Source organism: Amphiprion ocellaris, chromosome 9 (genome assembly GCF_022539595.1).
Source record: "Amphiprion ocellaris isolate individual 3 ecotype Okinawa chromosome 9, ASM2253959v1, whole genome shotgun sequence".
Lineage (NCBI taxonomy): Eukaryota > Metazoa > Chordata > Actinopteri > Pomacentridae > Amphiprion > Amphiprion ocellaris.
In genome coordinates, this window is record NC_072774.1 from 34,043,715 (window position 1) to 34,063,786 (window position 20,072).

At 42.0% G+C, this 20,072-nt stretch overlaps 1 protein-coding gene across 3 annotated transcripts; it reads left to right on the forward strand.

The window, feature by feature from the left end:
- The first annotated feature begins 1,166 nt into the window (after positions 1–1,166).
- Positions 1,167–17,829, forward strand: rnf144b (ring finger protein 144B). 3 transcript variants are annotated; one of them, XM_035948723.2, is made up of 8 exons: positions 1,167–1,242; positions 6,631–6,898; positions 8,217–8,321; positions 9,559–9,619; positions 10,744–10,954; positions 12,985–13,129; positions 13,383–13,472; positions 15,884–17,829. In XM_035948723.2, exons 2-8 carry the CDS (start codon positions 6,722–6,724, stop codon positions 16,049–16,051), a joined length of 957 nt encoding a protein of 318 aa, XP_035804616.2. In that variant the 5' UTR covers positions 1,167–1,242; positions 6,631–6,721; the 3' UTR covers positions 16,052–17,829. The 3 variants fall into 3 exon arrangements, with proteins under 3 accessions (XP_035804616.2, XP_023127262.2, XP_054869955.1); XM_023271494.3 differs by lacking the exon at positions 1,167–1,242 and adding an exon at positions 3,622–4,069; XM_055013980.1 differs by lacking the exon at positions 1,167–1,242 and adding an exon at positions 5,028–5,371.
- The last annotated feature ends 2,243 nt before the right edge of the window (positions 17,830–20,072 follow it).

Here is a 20,072-nt window from a genome sequence, read left to right on the forward strand (position 1 = left end):
TATTTTAATATATGTACATGTATCGAATATCAATATCACATGTAAAAAAAAAACACACATTTTGAAAGTAACCTAATTGCATTCTAACAAACTCCCACTTTGTTATTATATAGAACAGCGATGCTCAGCTAACACTAGCTAACAATTCAAGCTAGCTAGCTAGTGCTACAGCAAGTTTATATAGCAAAACATAGTTTCACATAAAGTCAGCTTAGTTAGACTTTTAGACACATGATAGTTTTTTTCACTGCTGGTTAATTTTTATGTTGTTGTATTTGATAATGGCATATACAATTTGTCAAAAATCTAGGCTCTAGTATTTAAAATTATTGATGTCCATGATTGGCTCCTCACCCCATGGCCCTCAAAAGTCCTTCTCTTATACTTTTCCATAACGTGACAAAAGTGTTTATATTTTTTTGTTCAAACTAATGCACATCACTCTCATTTAAACAATAAAGTGTGTGTACTTATATTTAAGTGTGGGATGCTTATGTACACTCACTGGTCCCTTTACTAGGTGCACCTGTTCAATTGCTTGTTAACACAAATAGCTAATCAACCAATCAAATGGCCGCAACTCAATGTATTTAGGCATGCAGACTGGTCAAGACAACTTACTGAAGTTCAAACTGAGCATCAGAATGGGGAAGAAAGGGGATTTAAGTGACTTTGAATGTAGCTGGTCTGAGTATTTCAGAAACTGCTGATCTACTGGGATTTTCACCATCAACCATCTCTAGGGTTTACAGAGAATGGTCTGAAAAAGAGAAAATATCCAATCAGTGCCAGCCGTGTGGATGAAAAGGCCTTGTTAATGTGAGAGGTCAGAGGAGAACGGGCAGACTGGTTGGAGATGATAGAAAGGTGACAGTAACTCAAATAACCACTGGTTACAACCAAGGAATGCAGAATACCATCTCTGAACCACAGCACGTCCAGCCATGAAGAAGATGGACTACAGCAGCAGAAGATCACATCGGGTTCCTGTAAGCTAAGAACAGGAAACTGAGTCTACAATTCACACAAGCTCACCAAAAATGGACAATAGATGTCAAAAAGGCCAGGTTGTTTTAGTTTGTGTGGCTTTGGCGCCCTCTAGTGGCGGGTTTGTTAATATTATGTAGTTTTAATTAGGCACGTTTTTGGCCACCTAAGTTTAAGGCCCACGTTACACTGAGCTAAGTGGAAGTTCAAGTTGTCTCTTCAAACCACAAAATGAATGTCTGCGTGCATTAGCATGTAAGTATTTTCATGATGTGAATAGTTAGGCTACTTTAAGTTGTTTATGTGCATATTTAGATTTCTAGAGGCACTATTTATAGTTTCATGGTTAACATGGTAGCATTTGCTGTTAGCTTAGCACAGACAATACATGTGACATGTACATTTATTTTCCTTTGTTCTCTGTATGTGTTTCAGAAACCACAGGCATAGACAGACACAGATATAGACACAGATACAGTCCAAGAAAGGATGGGACAATAAAACTTATAAAGATCAACTTTGGCCTGGTTCTTCAAAGACATTAAAATATTAAGTATCCTGGCCTGATACACTGCAGCGGTTATCATCCACCAGTTATTACAAGTTCACCACAATAGCCAATTCTTTTCAATAGAAGACTGAAAAAACGTTGCTGGTCTGATGAGTCTCCATTTCAGCTGCAACATTCAGATGGTCAGAACATAAACAGCATGAAAGCATGGAACCATCCTGCCTTGTATCAACGGTTCAGGCTGCTGCTGCTGGTGGTGTAATGGTGTGTTGGATATTTTCTTGGCTGACTTTGGGCCCCTTAACACCAACTGAGCATCATTTAAACACCACAGCTTACCTGAGTATTGTTGCTAACCATGTCCATCCCTTTATGACCACAGTGACCATCTTCTGATGCTACTTCCGGCAGGATAATGCTCCATGTCACAAAGCTCAGATCATCTCAAACCAGTTTCTAGAACATGACAGTAGGTTCACTGTACTCCAAAGGCTTACACAGTCACCACATCTCAATACAGTAGCACCTTTGGGATGTGGTGGAACGGCACATTGACATCATGGATGTGCAGCTGAAAAATCTGCAGCAACTGTGTGATGCTATCATGTCAATATGGCCCAAAATCTCAAAGGAATGTTTCCAGTTGACATTATTATTCAACAAAAATTTGGTCATTGGAATTGTAGAAAAATCTCTCCAGGGTGTTTAACCCACCAGACAAATTCAATTAATCACATATTAGAAAGCTAGTTGTACTGGTTCAGCCAACTTAGGTACAAATAGTACAAGTTTAAAACATAGAGAGTCTGTGATTTTAAAATTATTAACTGGCGATGTTTGAAAAACCCAGTTTCCATTTATCCATCCTCTTTCTTCCACTTACATGGTCATAAAGCAACGCCGGCATTACTGCTGATGCTGCACCAATCCTTATGTGTCCAGTTCCCCTAAATTTTCCCATCATTCGTGAACATGATCCTGACAAACTTAAACTCCTTCATTTGAGGCTGCAACTCATCCCCAACTCAGAGGAAACAACCCAACAGTTTCTGTCAGAGAGCCATGGCCTCAGAGTAGGATGTGTTGACTGAACCTGGCTACTGAACCTTTGGCTGCAGGCTGCCCCAGTGTGAGCTGAAGGTCAAGGATTGATGAAGTCAACAGAACGGCATCATCTGCAAAAAGCAGTGATGAGACTCCGAAGTTCCTAAACCAGACATGCTCCTTACCTGAGCTGACAATATTACACATAGCCATAATCTGTCCAGTAAATGTTTTAAAAGGGGTGTTTTAACCCTTTTCCTCGGCACACTTCAGTTTCAGAATCAAAACAAAAATGACCTCAATAGAAAACACACTAGCATCAAAGAATTTATACTGATGTTGCCGACTTGGTTGTAACTAAGTCTAAGGGAAAACATATAGTGCACATTGGAGTGACCATCAAGTCTTTAATGATTTTAAAAATGTCAGCAGCATTTTAAAAATATCTTGAGTATTTTTTTTTATCAGCATTTAAAGAAATAATTCTCTATCTCTGTGTTCCAAATCAAAAACACGAGGGGCAGAAAATGGTGCTATTGTACAACTCTTTTAATTGACTAACGCAAACATTTCCACTTAGGAGACATTTAAGCCACACATTACAGCATTGTAATAGAGTCTGAGCAGAGCTGTTTCTGAATACTATACAAAATAAAGCCTGCCCGTATTAACTTGCCATACTATAATTGGAAACATCAGATAATTATTGCTAATTCATGGTACCAAAAATGATCATGAGGTAGACAGTTAATGTAATACGACACTACTGTTCTAAAGTTTAGGGTCACTTAGAAATGGCCTTATTTTTGAAAGAAAAGATGTTTGTGTAATTGTAGACAACATTAAATGAATCAGAAATCCCGTGTAGACATTGTTAATGTGGTAAATGTCTATTCTAGCTGGAAATGGCTGATTTTTGATGGAATATCTCTAAGAGGTACAGAGGAACATTTCCAGCAACCATCACTCCTGTGTTCTAATGCTATATTGTGTTAGCTAATGGTGTTGAAAGGCTCATTGATGAATAGAAACGCTTGTGCAGTTATGTTAGCACATGAATGGAAGTGGGAGTTTTCGTGGAAATCGTGAAATTGCCTGGACGACCCCAAACTTTTGAACGGTAGTGTATTTGTGTGATACTTCCGGGTGAAGATGAATTCTCCCGACTGTCCGTGAAAGCAGCACTGAGTGAAACTGCCAGCAGGAGCAGTCGAGAGCGGAGATCATTAGAGAGCAAATCCAGCTTCCTGGATGGAAAAGAAAGCAGAACCGACACACACCAGGACACACACACACACAAGCCAGGCAACAGCGAGCAGGACGCTTAGACATGCTTTTAGTTCCTTTTTAGGCCCGCTGCGGGTGTTAGAAAGGCGCAGTCGGTGCGGTCGCAGCGGCGTTAGGCATTGACAGCAGCTTGTTCCAGCAGCAGACTATATCAACACATGTGTTGATAGAGTCTGTGTTAGCAGTCAGAGCACTGCGGCTGTGCATCTGGACTCCTTCACCCAGCGGTCCACTGGCAAGGTAGGTCCCCCACCGTCATGTGGCTTTTCTCTGCATCACTGTGGACCATCCATCATTAAGGCTGTTTGTGAAATCACCATCATAAGGTGAACGCATTTTAAATTTTGACCTATGCGAGTGTGCAACCTTGAGGGGGATGCAGATGTGTCGTGTGGCTGAATGCACTGCAACAGATTCGATTTTAGTGGATAATAAACGTGCATATGTCATAGCAAGCTGGGAATATAACTACCTTTAAATCACATCTGTCACATTAAATCCCCTCCACAGTTATTGTGTTTAAGCAGATCTGCACTAGATCAAGACTTAGATTTTCAACTTTCTATCTTCATTTTGCACTAAATAACACACGCTGTCTATTAGGCTGGAGATCCTCAGTCAGACAGCAGACAGGGAGTGTCTGCAGCTGTACAAATGATGCCAGATGAATCCTGCTACACACTTCCCCAAGCACACACTCCCAGCTGCCTCTCTCCACAACACAGTGATAGTCTGTAGAAAAGTGGCAGCAGCTTTTCACAAGGCAGAACTGGTTTTCCGTTTCTGCCTCTCCGGTCAACAATGATGCTTTGACCCCCCCCCCCCCCCCCCATTACCCCCCCGTGTCTGGAATGCCACCTAGACCTTGATCCACGAGGACTACTAATCGCCGAATGGTCAGCTCCACACCTAAAAAGAAACCGTTAGCACACAGGGGTGTTTTGATTAACAAATTGCTCCAACAGTGGAGGCTTGAGTTTGAATGTGGGCTTTTTAGGGGCCGGGAATGCAACCAGGATGAGGTTTTGATATCAGTACTTAAAGTGATGTCTTTTGTTTTAAGATTCTGGTTGTTAAGGAGTTCGTATTGACAGTTAGTATGCTTAATTTCACTCGTTTGGGCTTCTGAATTAGCTTTCTAATTACGATCCAGTCCTCAAACTTCAATCTGATTGCTGGGTTGCACTCAATCAGATAACTCTGAAGCATTTATGACTTCTGTGTAGTTCATTTTTGGAGTCAAGCAGCCTATCAAACTACCTCATAGCTATCATGCAAAGGTGTTCACTAGTGATAAACACACTTGTACCAGTCTGATCTGTTGACGAATGGTTACCCAGGTAATCTCAAGTTCGTCTAAACTTTGAAGTTGCCCAGGGATGAAAGCGTTGCTCTGTTCTTAATTACACATCAGAGTTTCCATGGAGGAAAGTGAGCAGACAAGAAAGCTGTTATTTTCCCATGTACTAAAACAGGGTTGGTAATGTTCAGGCAGGACGGGACAGGCTGATGATGACTGCAGCCGGCTCAGCTCGTCTGTCCGTAAGTAGTGCCTGAGGATCGACTATGACTGTGCAGAAATAGCAACGTGAGCTGCTCCATACGCTCAACAAGCACTCCTGTCAGTGATCTGCATGTATGCCGCCGCTCATCGATAGCACATTATCAAAGAGCGCTCAGTGAAAAATTCAGGGCGCTGCTGGTGATGGTGGCTGTATTGATTGAGTCGCTCCAAAGTTTCCTGCCAACTTTAACAGTCTGCAGCAACAGAGAACATTGTGTGTGGGATAATGTGTGATTTCAACAGTTGCTCAGGCTTCACAGTGTGCTTTTAACGCCGCGGTTTCCTGTGTGACCCTGTTCTGTGTCCAAACACTGTTATCCACTGGATTAATCTCAAATCCCAGATTATGTTGTTGTTATTTCTCATGCTTTTTGGGTATGGACTGAACCAAAGGGACGATTTTTGGGTTTAGTAACTTTGGTTTCCTATACCACCAGGTTACATTTTTATCATCCATCCACTTGTGTCCTTCTGTCCCGAAATGTGTAACTAGTGCATAAAATCTGATAAGCAAAGAGGAAGTCACCTTAAATTTATGCATCATGCTGTAGTTGAAGAGATGTTTGTATAATTCTTCCACATTAGTCCATATTTATGTATGTTCCAATAAATGTTGTAAGTGTTGTCTTGAAATCATGGTCATCTTGCTTTTTCGTGTACGTAACAAGTCCTCAAACTTGCAAAACCACAAGTCTTCTTCAGAACGAGTTATTCTGTCCCATAGAAAACACTGCTCCTCATCTGCCTGCCAACTTGCTTTGACATATAGACAGAAGTGGTTGAATTCAGTTCTACTTTGACATGTGCTTGACCATTTTTTCAAACTTTTGCAGCCACGCAACCATTTTGATCAAGTTTTTAAAAATGGCGTGACAATCAACAGTCAATTCGTCCAGTCAGGATAACTGACAGCTGGTCAATAGCTGTAGGCTTGATAAACACAGACCTTGGACTCTAGCCTTAAAAATGACATCCATAAATAGAGAAACAACAAAGGATGATGTTTAAGAGTCAATATTATGCAGTTATTACACACAATTACATTTACTTAGTGCATGTTTAAACAGTGACTAATTCTTCTGTGAGGGAGCAAGACAATCACTGTGTATTATGCAGGGAGTTGGTATGCTAGAAGGAGTTTCTAGAAACCGGGTGCAGTGTTTTCTGAAGGGGAAGGGAAAGCAGAGTAACACCCTCACTGGACACACAAATACATCAGTGCTTCTTCTGCTTTTAGGAACATGGAGGATGTAGCTCCTCTCCATCCCCAGCAGAAGGGCTAGGAGTAGCCTGATTTCTCCATCCTTCTCTCCCTGCTTCGCCTCATCATGGCCAGCAGGAGTCCCACCCTGAGCCGGGAAGCCAGGGATTCGGCTCCGGAGACACCTGAGGCTGCCGCTGACCCCCAACCAGGGCCCGAGATCTTCTGCAAGCTGTGCCTCACTGAGCAACCATCTGCAGCCACCAAGGAGCTGCAGAGCTGCAAGTGCATCTTCTGCACATCGGTAGGTAGAGATGTCCAGTTTATTCAAGTTGTCTATATTGGGTAACGCTCATACCCAGGTTTTGTTTGAGCAGTTTAGGGCACATGAGCTCTTATGGCAGGCAAACCTATGAATTTCTGGTGCTGAAACAGAATAGGGCTGTTAGACTACATTCAGCTTGTATTGCTCAAGCTTTTAGTCATTTTGTGTAGGCAGCAAAGATTTCACAAAAGTGATCTAACACCAGACCTTTCAATTCGGGTAATTTAGACAAATGTCCAATGCTTAAATTACTTGGAATGGGATGGTCTCTTTTATTGTGGCACTGCTTCCCACTTTAAGATCTTAAAATAGATCCTGGGCAAGGCTTGCTTATTTCCATTTGAGTGAAACAAAGTGGTTTCAACACAGGAGAGACTTTCTCTCACACCTAGTCTCTTTGAGTTGTCCTTGGAATTTTTTTGTGATTTATCATTGCTGTTGACAGTTTCTTAACAACTGACAAACATGACCTGAGTTTCAATTTCAGTCCTTTTATGAGAACAGAAGTGCTATCTTTAGAATCCACAGCTGTATCATTTATAACAGGAGTACAGAGGTCTGCTGGCTGCTGCACTCTGCTCATCCAATGCGTTCCTGCCTGGCATATCAAAACTGAGTGGATTCCAGATAGAGGCAGGTGTTAATCTCTGTCCAAGCTAGCTAAGTTGTCAGCGCTGGGCACACAAGGTCACACGGATAAAGCACACATACACAGAAGAGCAGTGAGGGACATGGATATCGTAAACCCTGCTTATCTAAATTGTATGAATCTGAAACATCTCCTCCGGTGCGGTTCAAGAGAACACTCCATTGCTTGTGTTTTGATGTGGTCATTTCAGCTTGCTGCATGAGAACACAGCTGATGAGCACGTTTGCACATTCCAGACTTTTGCCAGAGATTTGTTTTTGTTCTTCCACAGAAAAGCGATATTTAAATGGTTGGATTTTCTGTTCCTCAAAACTGTCTGGCTTTGCGCAATGTTTGCTTAGTTCCTCCTACGTTTTCAGATTTCATGGTTGTAGCAACATATGACTTTTGACGTGTGAGCGCTGATAAGCAACTTGTGTTTATGTGACTTGTAGATTGCCCTGTTTTCACAACAGCTCGTTTTCCCTTTCCTCGCTTTGCACTTTACTCTTGTCCTGTTTGAATGTGTTGTTTATTATTTTTCACCCTGGATAGACAGTAAAGATAAACTGCTGCTTGCCAAGGCCATATTTACTTATGATGCATTGTGGTACAGTTCTCATTGTTCCATGAAAGTCTAATGCTGCCATCTTGTTCTTCCCTGTCCAGTGTTTGCAGCAGTATGTTCAGCTAGCCATAATGGAGGGTGGGGGTGCACCCATCACCTGCCCAGATATGACCTGCCAAAAGACTGGAGTGCTGCTGGACTCTGAGGTATGCCCTCTTTACAACCAGTGATATGTAGGTCATGAGGGAACCCAAAAACAGCAAGGAGTTCTAGATGAGGTAAAATGCAGATGCCATGTTGATGTGCAGATGTGCAGGAAACGGCAAACGTGTCTGACTTTTGCTGTAAAACATTCCTAGCATTTTAAAATAGCTGGTTTTACTGGTTAGTTTGCAGCCCTGAGTGCTGCTACCGTACTTCTGCAGAAACATGAAGTGGGATTTTCACCCTTGTGATTTTACAGTTGTGTGGGCTGGATTAAGAGTTGTGTAAATGCTGTGTCTGAGGAAAGTAAAGTGCAGTAAAGTGATGCCGCACAGTAAACACTGCAATGAAGAAGCTTAAACTGCTGACTGTAAAAGAAATGGAAATTCTTCTCTAATCTTTTTCTCGTCTGAAGGCATCTTGATTAAGACACTTACTGCAAGAGGAACCTCTTAACTAGAATTTGTTGTCCTTCAGTCTGAATTAGAATTGTTTGCCAGTAGTGAAGATAGGCAGGCATTAGACAAACACAAAGTTAAAAACATGCAGTGCTAGCTGTAATACTTGATTTAGTCTGTGTTTAGTCCTAAAAAATGATTTTTACTACAAATCACATTAAATTCCAATCAAATTTTGCAGTCTTTTTATGTCAAAGATATTAAAATCAGTACATTTTTTTTCACTCAGTGTCTATTCACTAACTGTTGAGGTGTGTTAGAAAATATGCAGCTAAATGCAGCTGTGCAGTTTAGTGTCTTTGTAGATACACTGTGATCTGTACATTTTAATACACAAATGATAAATTGAGCCACAAGAATGATAAAATTTCACTTATTTTTCCTAAGACATTTCAATGTCATAATGTTTTGTAAAAAGATTAATTTTGCACTAAAACAAAGGGAAATATTTGGAATGGTGGTTATTTATCGGTTATCATGCTGTGGTTTTACTCGTCCGGCCCACTTGAGATCAACTTGGGCTGTATGTGGCCCCTGAGCTAAAATGAGTTTTCCACCCCTGGCCTAGATGATCGGAAGCATTGTCTTCTCAGCAACAACACAAAACAGCCTCACTTTCATTTTGACCGCCCGGTATTTTTGTGTCTTGAAAAACATGCCCTGTTTTGCAAACTTCAGCATAAGCTGCATGAAGTTGAATACTGCCAGTGACCTCTCTATCATCAAAGCTCTGAGCAAATGAAGCGCGACTAAAGCTCCACTCTTTGCTCTGTGATTGCAGATAGCTGGCTTGGCTGCAGCAGATCAGGCTGAGCTGTATGAGCGTCTGAAGTTTGAGAGAGGTAGGTACTGTTGCATTAGCATACTGATGGCTGATGGCAGGCAGCGGGCTATTTCAGGTCACACCAGCAGCCCCACTGAGTGTTGAGCTTCACATGCCTGGGATATTGTGGGGCCTTCTCTCCCTTTTTCTGTTCTGGTCCAGTCTTACCCCAGAGGTTACTGGAACTCTGCCTTTATTATCTTCAGTTGAACTAAAGATAACTGGCAGCATATAAGAATAATCAGAACAACAAACACTGCAATGTTACCGTTTTGATAAATCTGAAGTAATGACATTTTCAGTGCAAATAAATCATGTGACCACTATGTAACTGATTGCACCATAAATTGCAGAAATTTTTGTGTAGCCTAATAGTGTCTCTGCGCTGCACTCGAGGCCTGCGACTTGAAAGAATGTGGAAATAGCTTTCTGTTGACATTTATAAATTGCAAACTGAGGTTAGTTTGCCTTGCAGCTATATTGGTCTTTACCAGTTGCACAGTAACAATACGCTGTGAAGCCAATAATAGTTGTTGTTTACTGTAGCCATAAATCATAAGACTCGTATTATTGGAAGTATAAAGAAGTGCAAAGTACAGACTGTATTGCAACAGTGTTTCCCTTCAGTTATGATTCACAATGAAAGTATGAGCTGGTAAAGGGTCTGAGTCAACTTTCGGTGGCTGTTTTTTCTGTTTGGTTGACACTTCAGATTACATTTTAATTTATTTTTTACTTTGACATAATAAGTCGTATTCTTTAGAAGCCTTATAAACCCTTTCAGAAAATTGTTTGCATTGTAAGATACGAAATTATAAAGGAGAAGAATGAATTTGTTAGATGTTTCTAGTCATGCAGTAATGCTGTGGCTTATGTGTTTGTTTAGAAGCAAATGCTCACGAGCTAATGAGGAACATGATAAACGTTACCAGCCTAACATTACAATATCAGTATGAGCAATAAACAGGAACTCACTGAGCTGCTGGCATGGTTTTTATCAGTAGTCTGAGTTTTATTATCTGTTTTCTTCATCTGCGGGGATGGTGGTGATACGGATAGGAAACCAGTTTAATTGTCTTCTACTTTGTTTCTTAATACTATACAATAAATCTCCAATCACATCCCCTCTTTGTTGCTCCACAGAGGTGAAGCTGGACCCCGGTAAAGCCTGGTGCCCGGTGCTTGAATGCCAGGCGGTGTGCAGTGTGCATCCCAGCACCGAGGGCCAACCCGCCGCCGTGCCCTGCCCGACCTGTCACACCGTCTTCTGCTCGGGCTGCAGAGGACCATGGCAGGACGGCCACGCCTGCCCCGAGCGCCAGCCAATCATGTCCTCACCCTCTCATGAAAGCAGGTCAGTGAGCTGGCAGTTTGCTCAGCTGCACTCTGCCTGCAGCCACAGAGCGGCACCATGAAACTGATACTGTGCTAAAGATTAGATTAGGACACGGAGGGGTTGCTGTAAACAAATACATGTTTATCTTTTTTTTAAACATATGCTGTGCAGGAAAGTCCCATCCCTCCATTTCCAAAAAGACCTGACAGTTATTGGGTGAGGATATTTACAGCACATTGAATGGATTGTTTAAGTGATGTGTGGCTCCTCATCCCTCAGTAGAGACCGTGTGCTGAATAAAAACATTATTTCAGGATTAATAGTTTAGTATTCCTCAGCAGTGCCCTCTGTGTAGTCCCTGTTGTACAGCTACATTACTGTGCTGCTCTGAGCTGTGGTGCTGCCAGACTGACTGATGTCATTGGGGAGCCACTGAGTTATATTGGAATTCCATTGTCTCAGTGCCAAAGGGAGGAGGAGGATGGGCACCAAGCCAGTTAGTTCACTGTACAGCAGGAGCCTGATCACTGCAGTGAAGCAGTGGTCTCTGCAGTGTGCTGTGAGGGATGGAGCAGTGGGTGAGGAAAATGTAGCTTTTGATTTGTATTTTTAAGAGCATGATATACATTTGCCTCAACCAGCAGATCTGTTTGGTCACGTTTTTCCAACAACAGTTTAACCACGACTTTATAAAATGCTGTTGTCTAAAGTCTTCAGACACAGTTCACCCTGCATCAGAAAGCTCATTGTCTAAATGTTCAGTTTATTTATACATTTAAAGCTCACTATGTTCTGTAACTTTCATTTCCCTGCATAATGCTCCATTTGTTCTTTCAAAGGTCGCCCCATATTTGCTTTGAATGGCCATTTCACTTTCTCTTAGTTGTTTTTACTCTGACACTGTGTTCAAGTTTGTATTTTGCAGTAGCAAGTTGCACCTAGACGATGCTATTTTCTATGACAAGCAGTCGTCATGACCACATAACTTCTTATTTTTCATGTTAGCAAATAAGAATATCCTGATCTAAGAATGCCAGTGTACAACAATCTGCATGGGCTTGTTGAGTTTCTTGTCTCCATTGTTGTGCTACTTTTTTGGCTTATTCAATGGCAGGTGGTGACAGAGGTTGTGCTTTCAAAGTTTTGATTGGCTCAGGGAAACAGCCTTCAGTGGGCACAGATCTACAGTAATGGCTACTAAATTGGTAGCTGTGGCCAGTGTTTTATAGATCTGCTACCAGGCTAGCTCCACACTACCACACAGCAAAAGGAGGTCAAGTTTAAAGCTGCTTTAATCAATAGAAACATATGAGAGGTTGCTGAAAATACTACTAAATATATGAAATATGAAAGGTTCATCATCTGACTCTTCACTTCCACATTTCGTCTTATTGTTTTGTGCAACGCCTAAATTCTGAGGCTCAGATATTTACCGTTTTAGCTTAGTCTCGCAGCTCTCTCATAGTAGTTACCAGGTGCAACCTGCTTTCAGCAAGGAAGCTCATATCCACCTATTACACACTACCAGCCCAGCTCACAGGCAGAGATGCTGGCCACAGTGTCACATATTTACTTTATAGGTGACCCACACAGAGCTAAAAGGAGAGTGAATATTGGACCTACATTCATCCAGTGACCCGAAATATGACTCCAACTGCTTGTGTTAATGTGCAAATAGCCAACTAACCCCAACCCTTAGCCTTAACAGCTTGTTATGCCTACCAAAAATGTAAATGTTTAAAGACGGTGAGACTAAAATCATTTTAATCAGCCTTGTCTAATTAGTTTTTGAGCGTAGGATGTCACTTCATAGCAGTATTGGCATGACTTTAAGGTCAGTAGTAGATAGAGCCTTGCATTGTACTTGGAGAATACTACTCTCATACCTTTAGTTCCCAAAATAATTAACCCAGTTCAACGTGAGTGCTGACCCTTCACACTGCGGCTAAATAAAGATGTCACACATTGCCTGGAAGCTCCTGAGGCCTTCCTGGCTTCATACTCCAGCATGCTCCCATTAATGGCATTCCGAATGTGTCTTTCTCCAGGGCCCGCTCCGACAGTGACTCCGACATGCCCATCAAGCAGTGTCCTATGTGTGATGTCTACATCGAGAGGAACCAGGGCTGTGCACAGATGCTGTGTAAGAGCTGCAAACACACCTTCTGCTGGTACTGTCTGCAGAATCTGGATGTGAGTCTCTGCTGCTACCGTCCTCTCAGATGTGATTCATGGTGCTGAACACAAGTTGAAAAATAAATACACTACCCAGCCCCTAACGTGTGTGTGTGTGTGTGTGTGTGTGTGTGTGTGTGTGTGTGTGTGTGTGTGTGTGTGTGTGTGTGTGTGTGTGTGTGTGTGTGTGTGTGTGTGTGTGTGTGTGTGTGTGTGTGTGTTTGTGTGTGTTTGTGTGTGTTTGTTTGTTTGTTTGTTTGTTTAAATTCAGGGTGATATCTTCCTGAGACATTATGATAAGGGACCGTGCAGAAACAAGCTGGGACACTCCAGGGCCTCAGTTATGTGGAACAGAACGCAGGTGAGGCCACTTCCAGACAGCAGAGCAAACACACAGCATTAATTTCAGGCTTGTGGTGAGGCTGTCATTGTCTGTATGGATTAGCCTGCTGAACCACCCATCCATAAGGGCTAGACTATTGCATGCATGGGTTTCATTTTAGTGTAACTGTGCCATCACACCACCACAATTGGGCGTCTTCCCAACCCCACTGTTAGATAGAAACACCCACCAGTAAAATGACACAAATCTATGCTGGGCAGTAAGATTTCCGTGGCACGTTTCACTTTATTTAGAATTTCTGAAAAAAAATGACATTTGTGCATAACTTAACCCTCGTTTAGTATCAGACATGGTAAACACTTAGCTTCCCTCTGCTTATCATCTGCTACATTCAGTATTAAAGTTCCCCTTAAAGACAGTAAAGTATGTGCAGCTTGCTGTTATGGTTTATTTTCCACCAGTGTGACCAGGAGTTCCTTTATCAGACTTTAAACTGAAGTCTAATCTCAAATTCCTACCCTGCAATGACGTCACCCGTTCAACAAAACAGTTACAGTTGGCCACCAAACCTGCTTTGTTCCTGCTTTTCCCTGCTCTAATTCCATTATCACATGATTAGTATCAAGTTAGCTTGATCAGGAGGTTTCCTGATTCCGTCTCGGTGCGTACACTTTGTCAAGTGTCTGGAGAGTCAGAGTACAAGAGCACAGTTGTTTCTTGCCAAACAGCTCAACTCAGACACGGTTACACCCTTGCCTTACAGGCCCTCAAATGTTTACAGTCTGCTTGCCAGTAATTCCTTTTCCCACAATGACATTCTTTGCTGCTCAAAACACTTTGGTCGCTTTTATATGTATGTGTCATTTGATCCATGTGCCACTAGTTTTAGCTGAAAGCTATACATATGTGTATACTTTTTGAGGTATAACGCAATGCCAGCCCATATCAGAAGAAGAAGAAAAGCACTCAGAGAGCGTAGTACTCTGCTAAGGCTGCTCATTGTATAATTTCCAACGGATGAAATCTTGAAAAAAAAAAAAAAAAAACAGAAATCATGGCACCATAGAATGTGTCCATTTAATATAGATGTACCCACAAACAAAATGACCTTGCACTGAGCACAGGCGTGTGTTATGCATGTGTGTGTTATGTACAGATACTGAATCACGTGACCTAAATATGTAGCGAGCGGCAGGAATTGATGGGACTCAGAAACACCCCCACAATTTAATCAATTGTTCCTTGTATGATTTCTGACTGATAAGTCCTGATAAGTCCACAGCGGTGGATTTGTAGTAGGATCACAATCATGTGATCATCATCAGGCAGCCGACGTAGTGTTCACTTGTTGTCATGGTTACAGTGATGCCGTGCCGCTATCTCACAATGATACAGAAATATTTAACAAATCCGTCGATCCACACTATAAGCTGCATCACTGTCAGAATCTAATCACTTGGTCCTTGTGTCATTTCTGACCTTCCTTGGAAATTTCATCCAAATCCATTGTTCCGTTTTTGAGTAATGTTGCTAACAGACAAACGTACGCCGATCGCCACATAACTCCACCATTCCTTGGCGTTATGAAGCAAGACTATTTTAACCTCTTGATGCCTATTGTCGCGAATTCGCAACATACCACTTTCATTCAGACGGCTGAGAGCGTATCCATTCCCCCAATGCCGGTTTGTGCATATTCAATACGTACCGAGGAACCTTTTGCAAGCACTGGTTTCTTGTAGGACCGGTTGGAGTGGGACCTAATTATTATATATCTGTTGTTATTATTATATATCTATGTTCTATGTGTAATAGATAAATTAACAATCTCCACTTATTTTAGCATCAGCTGGAAAGCAAAAACACAACAAAAAAATGATTTTCATTTAATTGTAAATAAATTTAGGTGTCAAGGGGTTAATGCAAGGATCAATTTCATGTGTGTATATTTTGTCAAACTTAATTCCTTCAATAATTTAAAATGAAAAGTAAAAAAACACCTTTGGGAGCAGGAACAAATGCTGTAAACACTGACATTGTATCACTTTAAGAAGCATTGCTGCTCATTTTCACATCCAACTGACACAGAACAACGTTAGAGTTCATTAGGACTCATGTCTCAGTCTGCCTGATGGATGCAAGTTAAATATTCACTTCTATTTTGGTTCAGCACCTGAGACATGTATGTGTCTCTTTAGGTGCTGAATTCTCTGCATTGTTCACCAGCTAGTTGCAGCATTTGTATGTTTACTGTTGAATGTAGAGTGGGTGATGTTTGGAGGGTTTATATCACAACTGTTTCATCAAAGAAAAAACCATGAGCAGAAAGATGCTCTGTAGTCAGAATTTGCACACTGTTGTTTAAGCCAGTGTTGATATGAAAGTATGGATCGGTGCAGCTTTAAACATGTTGAAATGTTGTCATTCAGGTGGTGGGCATCCTGGTGGGGGTCAGCATCATTGTGTTGGTGACGTCTCCTCTGCTCCTGCTGGCGTCGCCCTTCATCCTGTGCTGTGTGTGCAAGCCCTGCAGAGGCAAGAAGAAGAAGAAGAAGAGGAAGAAGGACCTCAGCCAGCCAGACTCCTCCACATCATAGCAGCTCTCGCTCCCATCTGCCTGCCCAGGATCACGCCACTAACCTCATGAAAGCCAAGATAAGTGCTGCATGGTGGAAAAGAATAAAACTCATGGAACAATGGAGTACTTTTTTATTTCTCGACAGACTGAAACTGTAAGTGGATCACCAAGATCAACAAGTACAGACTTTTCTATGAAGCCTCAGTGAGAGAGCTGCTCAAAGATAACTCTGGAATTACAAGAGTACGTACTTCATACGACGGACGTGTAAATATATGGAGAATGAATGTAAGTCACTTGCCTAGCTAGTTTTCAGAGGCACAACAGATAGTAAGTAGATCGGCGGCTGTGAGAGTTTTCCTGCGCAGGGCTTTCTCTCTCTAATGCGTGCACGCACGCACGCACACACACACACACACACACACACACACACACACACACACACACACACGCACGCAGTTCAAAGTGCAACGCCACCCTCATGTGCCAGACGTCATGGTGCCAAACCAGAGGTGTTAGGTGCTCAAGTGCCTCGCTCTACAGTGCCTGGTGCTTGGTTCGATTTGTTTTGCCTTCCATTCTATCTTTATCTTATGCAAAATGTTTTTGGCATTCTGAAAACGGACGACCGTCAGGATCACACAGGGTTGTAAAATCTCTCAACAATGCGAAACATTCTCTGATAATGGGAGAAGGCAAATCTGAAGCAAGCATAAGTTATGGCAACTGGACTAACCTCATGTGAGTCGAAAACGTTTCACCTCTCATCCAAGAGGCTTCTTCAGTTCTGAAAGCCTGGTGGGGAGTACCAGATATTTATCCACCAGGAGGGTGGTGGCAAAAACAAGTGGACAAAGACCCGAAACCAACAGACTCGTTAGGTGTTAATGTGAGTCGTTAGCCTTTGATGGGCGGTCGTTACCCCTCCCAGCCCTCTAGGAGGGTGGTTGGGGGTCACCTGACTGCAAGTGGGACAGATGGCTGCACCTCCTTGGGAGGGCTCTAAGAACGGCGTTGTAAGTGGGAGACAAGTGGTGTCTGAGGCCCCCTCCTCTGTTCAAAGATGGCCGTTCTAGTTTGACATGAATGGCTTCTTTTACCCCTCTCTCAAACCATCTGTCCTCTCTGGCTAGAATGCGCACCTTGTGGTCATCAAAGGAGTGCCCCTTCTCCTTGAGGTGGAGGTGGACTGCTGAGTCCTGGCCTGTGGTCGTGGCCCTCCTGTGTTGTGCCATGCGCTTGTGTAATGGCTGCTTAGTCTCTCCAATGTACAGGTCAGAGCATTCCTCATTGCACTGCACTGCGTACACCACATTGCTCTGTTTCTCCCTTGGAATTTTGTCCTTGGGATGGACCAGCTTTTGCCTCAGAGTGTTGCTGGGCTTGAAGTGTACTGGGATCTGGTGGGTGTTAAAGATCCTCCTGAGTTTCTCTGAAATTCCTGCCACATAGGGGATGACAATGTTGTTTCTCTTTTTTTTTGTGGTCCTCGTCTTTCTTAACGAAGGCAAATGGCATCACGTGTGCACCGTTGATTCTGTGCTGATGTGAAACATGATAGGGCTGCAATGGTGCACAGAGAACTCTTCCTCTGCGGATGTTTGTTGTCTACACCTGGCGTATGTTGCAGACCAAAGGCTCTAAAGGATAATGTGTACTTTTCTAAAGTGTGTTAATATGTATTTATGGGTTATGTGTGTATGGCATCATTTCTACGTTTCTGTTGATGTTTCTGCATCAGATATTTTATAAAAGCATCATTGTAAATGAAAATAAACATAATGTGTTGAACATGCATCAGATGGTGTGGTTTGCCAGTGACATTTATCATTTCAGGACACAGATGGAAGCATCTACATATACTACAGCCTACATATCGTGTGTTTTTAGTTGAAACCAGAAGTTTACACACACTATTAAAAGACATCTTTTCTTCTTACTGTCAGACATTAAATCAGACTAAACTTTTCCTGTTTTAGGTTAGGATCACCAAAGTTATTTCTATTTGCTAAATGTCAGAAGAGTGAGAGAATTTTTATTACTTTCTTCAAAGTCAGAAGTTTACATACACTAACGTTACTATGCCTTCAAGGTACTTGGGAAGGCCCAGATAATGATGATGTCATGGCTTTGAAGGCTTTTGATAGGTTAATTGACAACATTTGTGCTAATTGGAGACACACCTCAAACACACTGCTTCTTTGTGTGACATCACGGAAACGTTTTTAAAAAATCAGCCAAGATAGAAGACAACTGTGGACCTCCAAAAGTCTGGTTCATCCTTGGATACAAAGTCAAGATGACTGAAGGTTCATGTTCATCTGTTCAAACAGTTATACGCCATGGGAATGTCCAGCCATCATACCGCTCAGGGTTCTGTGACCCAGAGATGATCGTGTTTTGGTGGGAAATGTGCGTATCAACCCCAGAACAAAAGCAAAAGACCTTGTAAAGATGCTGCCTGAAGCTGGTAAGAGTGTTATTATCCACAGTGAAATGAGTCCTGTACCAACACGGGCTGAGACATGTCCTCTGGTCTGAAGAAACTAAAATTGAACTGTTTGGCCATAATCACCATCGTCACATCTGGAGGAAAAAGGGGGAGGTAGAAAGCCTGAGTACACCATCCCAACTGTGAAGCACAGGGGTGGCAGCATCATGGTGTGGAAGTATTCTGCTGCACGAGGGACTGGTGCACTTCACAAAATAAATGGCATCGTGAGGAAAGAACATTATGTGAAAATATTGAAGCAACATCTCAAGACATCAGCCAGGAAGTTAAAGCTTGGGTGTAATGGGTCTTATAAATGAACAATGACCTGAAGCAGACCGCCAAAATAGTTACAAAGTGGCTTATGGACAATAAAGTCACAAAGCCCTGATCTCAATCTCATAGAAAATTTGTGAGCAGAACTGAAAATGTGTGTATGAGCAAGGTGGTCTACAAACCTGACTCAGTTACACCAGTTCTGTCCAGAGGAAGCTCGTGGAAGGATCCCCAAAACATTTGACTCAAGTCACACAGTTTAAAAGGCCACCAAATACTAAGGAAATATGTGTAACTGTCTGACTTTGAAGAAAATAGTAAAAAACTGTCCTAAAAATTCTCGCTCTCATTATTAATAATATTGAGAGATACAGTGAATGATATAATAATAATTTTGGTAATCCTGACTGATCTAAAACAGGAAAAGTTTAGTCTGATTTAATGTCAGTGGAAAAAAAGGTGTCTTTTTATACAGTGTATGTAAACTTCTGGTTTCAACTGTATATATGTGGACATATATTTTTTATTTGTTCTGCATACATCAGTATAGCTTATAATAAATCTCATGCATCTAAAATAGTGAATGGAAGCACAGATGTTGAGAAAGCTGCTGTCACTCATCCTCCTTATTTAATCAAAATTGTAGAGTCCATTGACAGAATCTATTTTGTTGAAACTTGTCTACCAAACTGTTTGCTGGTGCAGCCTTTGGTGCTGTTATCTCCCATTAAGAGGCTGCACTCAAATCCACAAAGCGGTGAAGATCAATACCTCATATATACTGTACAACTAGCCTATATTCACACTGAACAGCATGTAACTACGTACGTACTGTGTGTGACACTAAATATCCTGCTGATGTAGTAATGTTGATTAGGAGATACATGGACATCTACTACATAATGCATAGGTGCCCCATGTGTTAGATTTCTTTCATGGGATGGCAGCTCAGTGAATTGAAACAACTTAATTTTTACTTATGTAAATGTTCAGTTGACTCCAGCTGTTAAAATTAGGCCAGAGTCTCGTTTTAAAGTTATTGTTTTGGCCTTTATTATATAGAACAGTGTAGACAGAGCGACAGGAAGCCTGGATAGCAGAGTGGGGGAATGACACCCAGTAAATGGCCATGAGCTGGATTCGAACCCACAACCGCTGCGTCTGGAACCACATCCTCTGTTTATGGGTCACCCGCTCAGCCAGCTGACCTATGTGAACACCCAGAGTCTCGTTTTAAAGGGATTCAGCGACACCTTGTGGCCGAGGGGGGGGG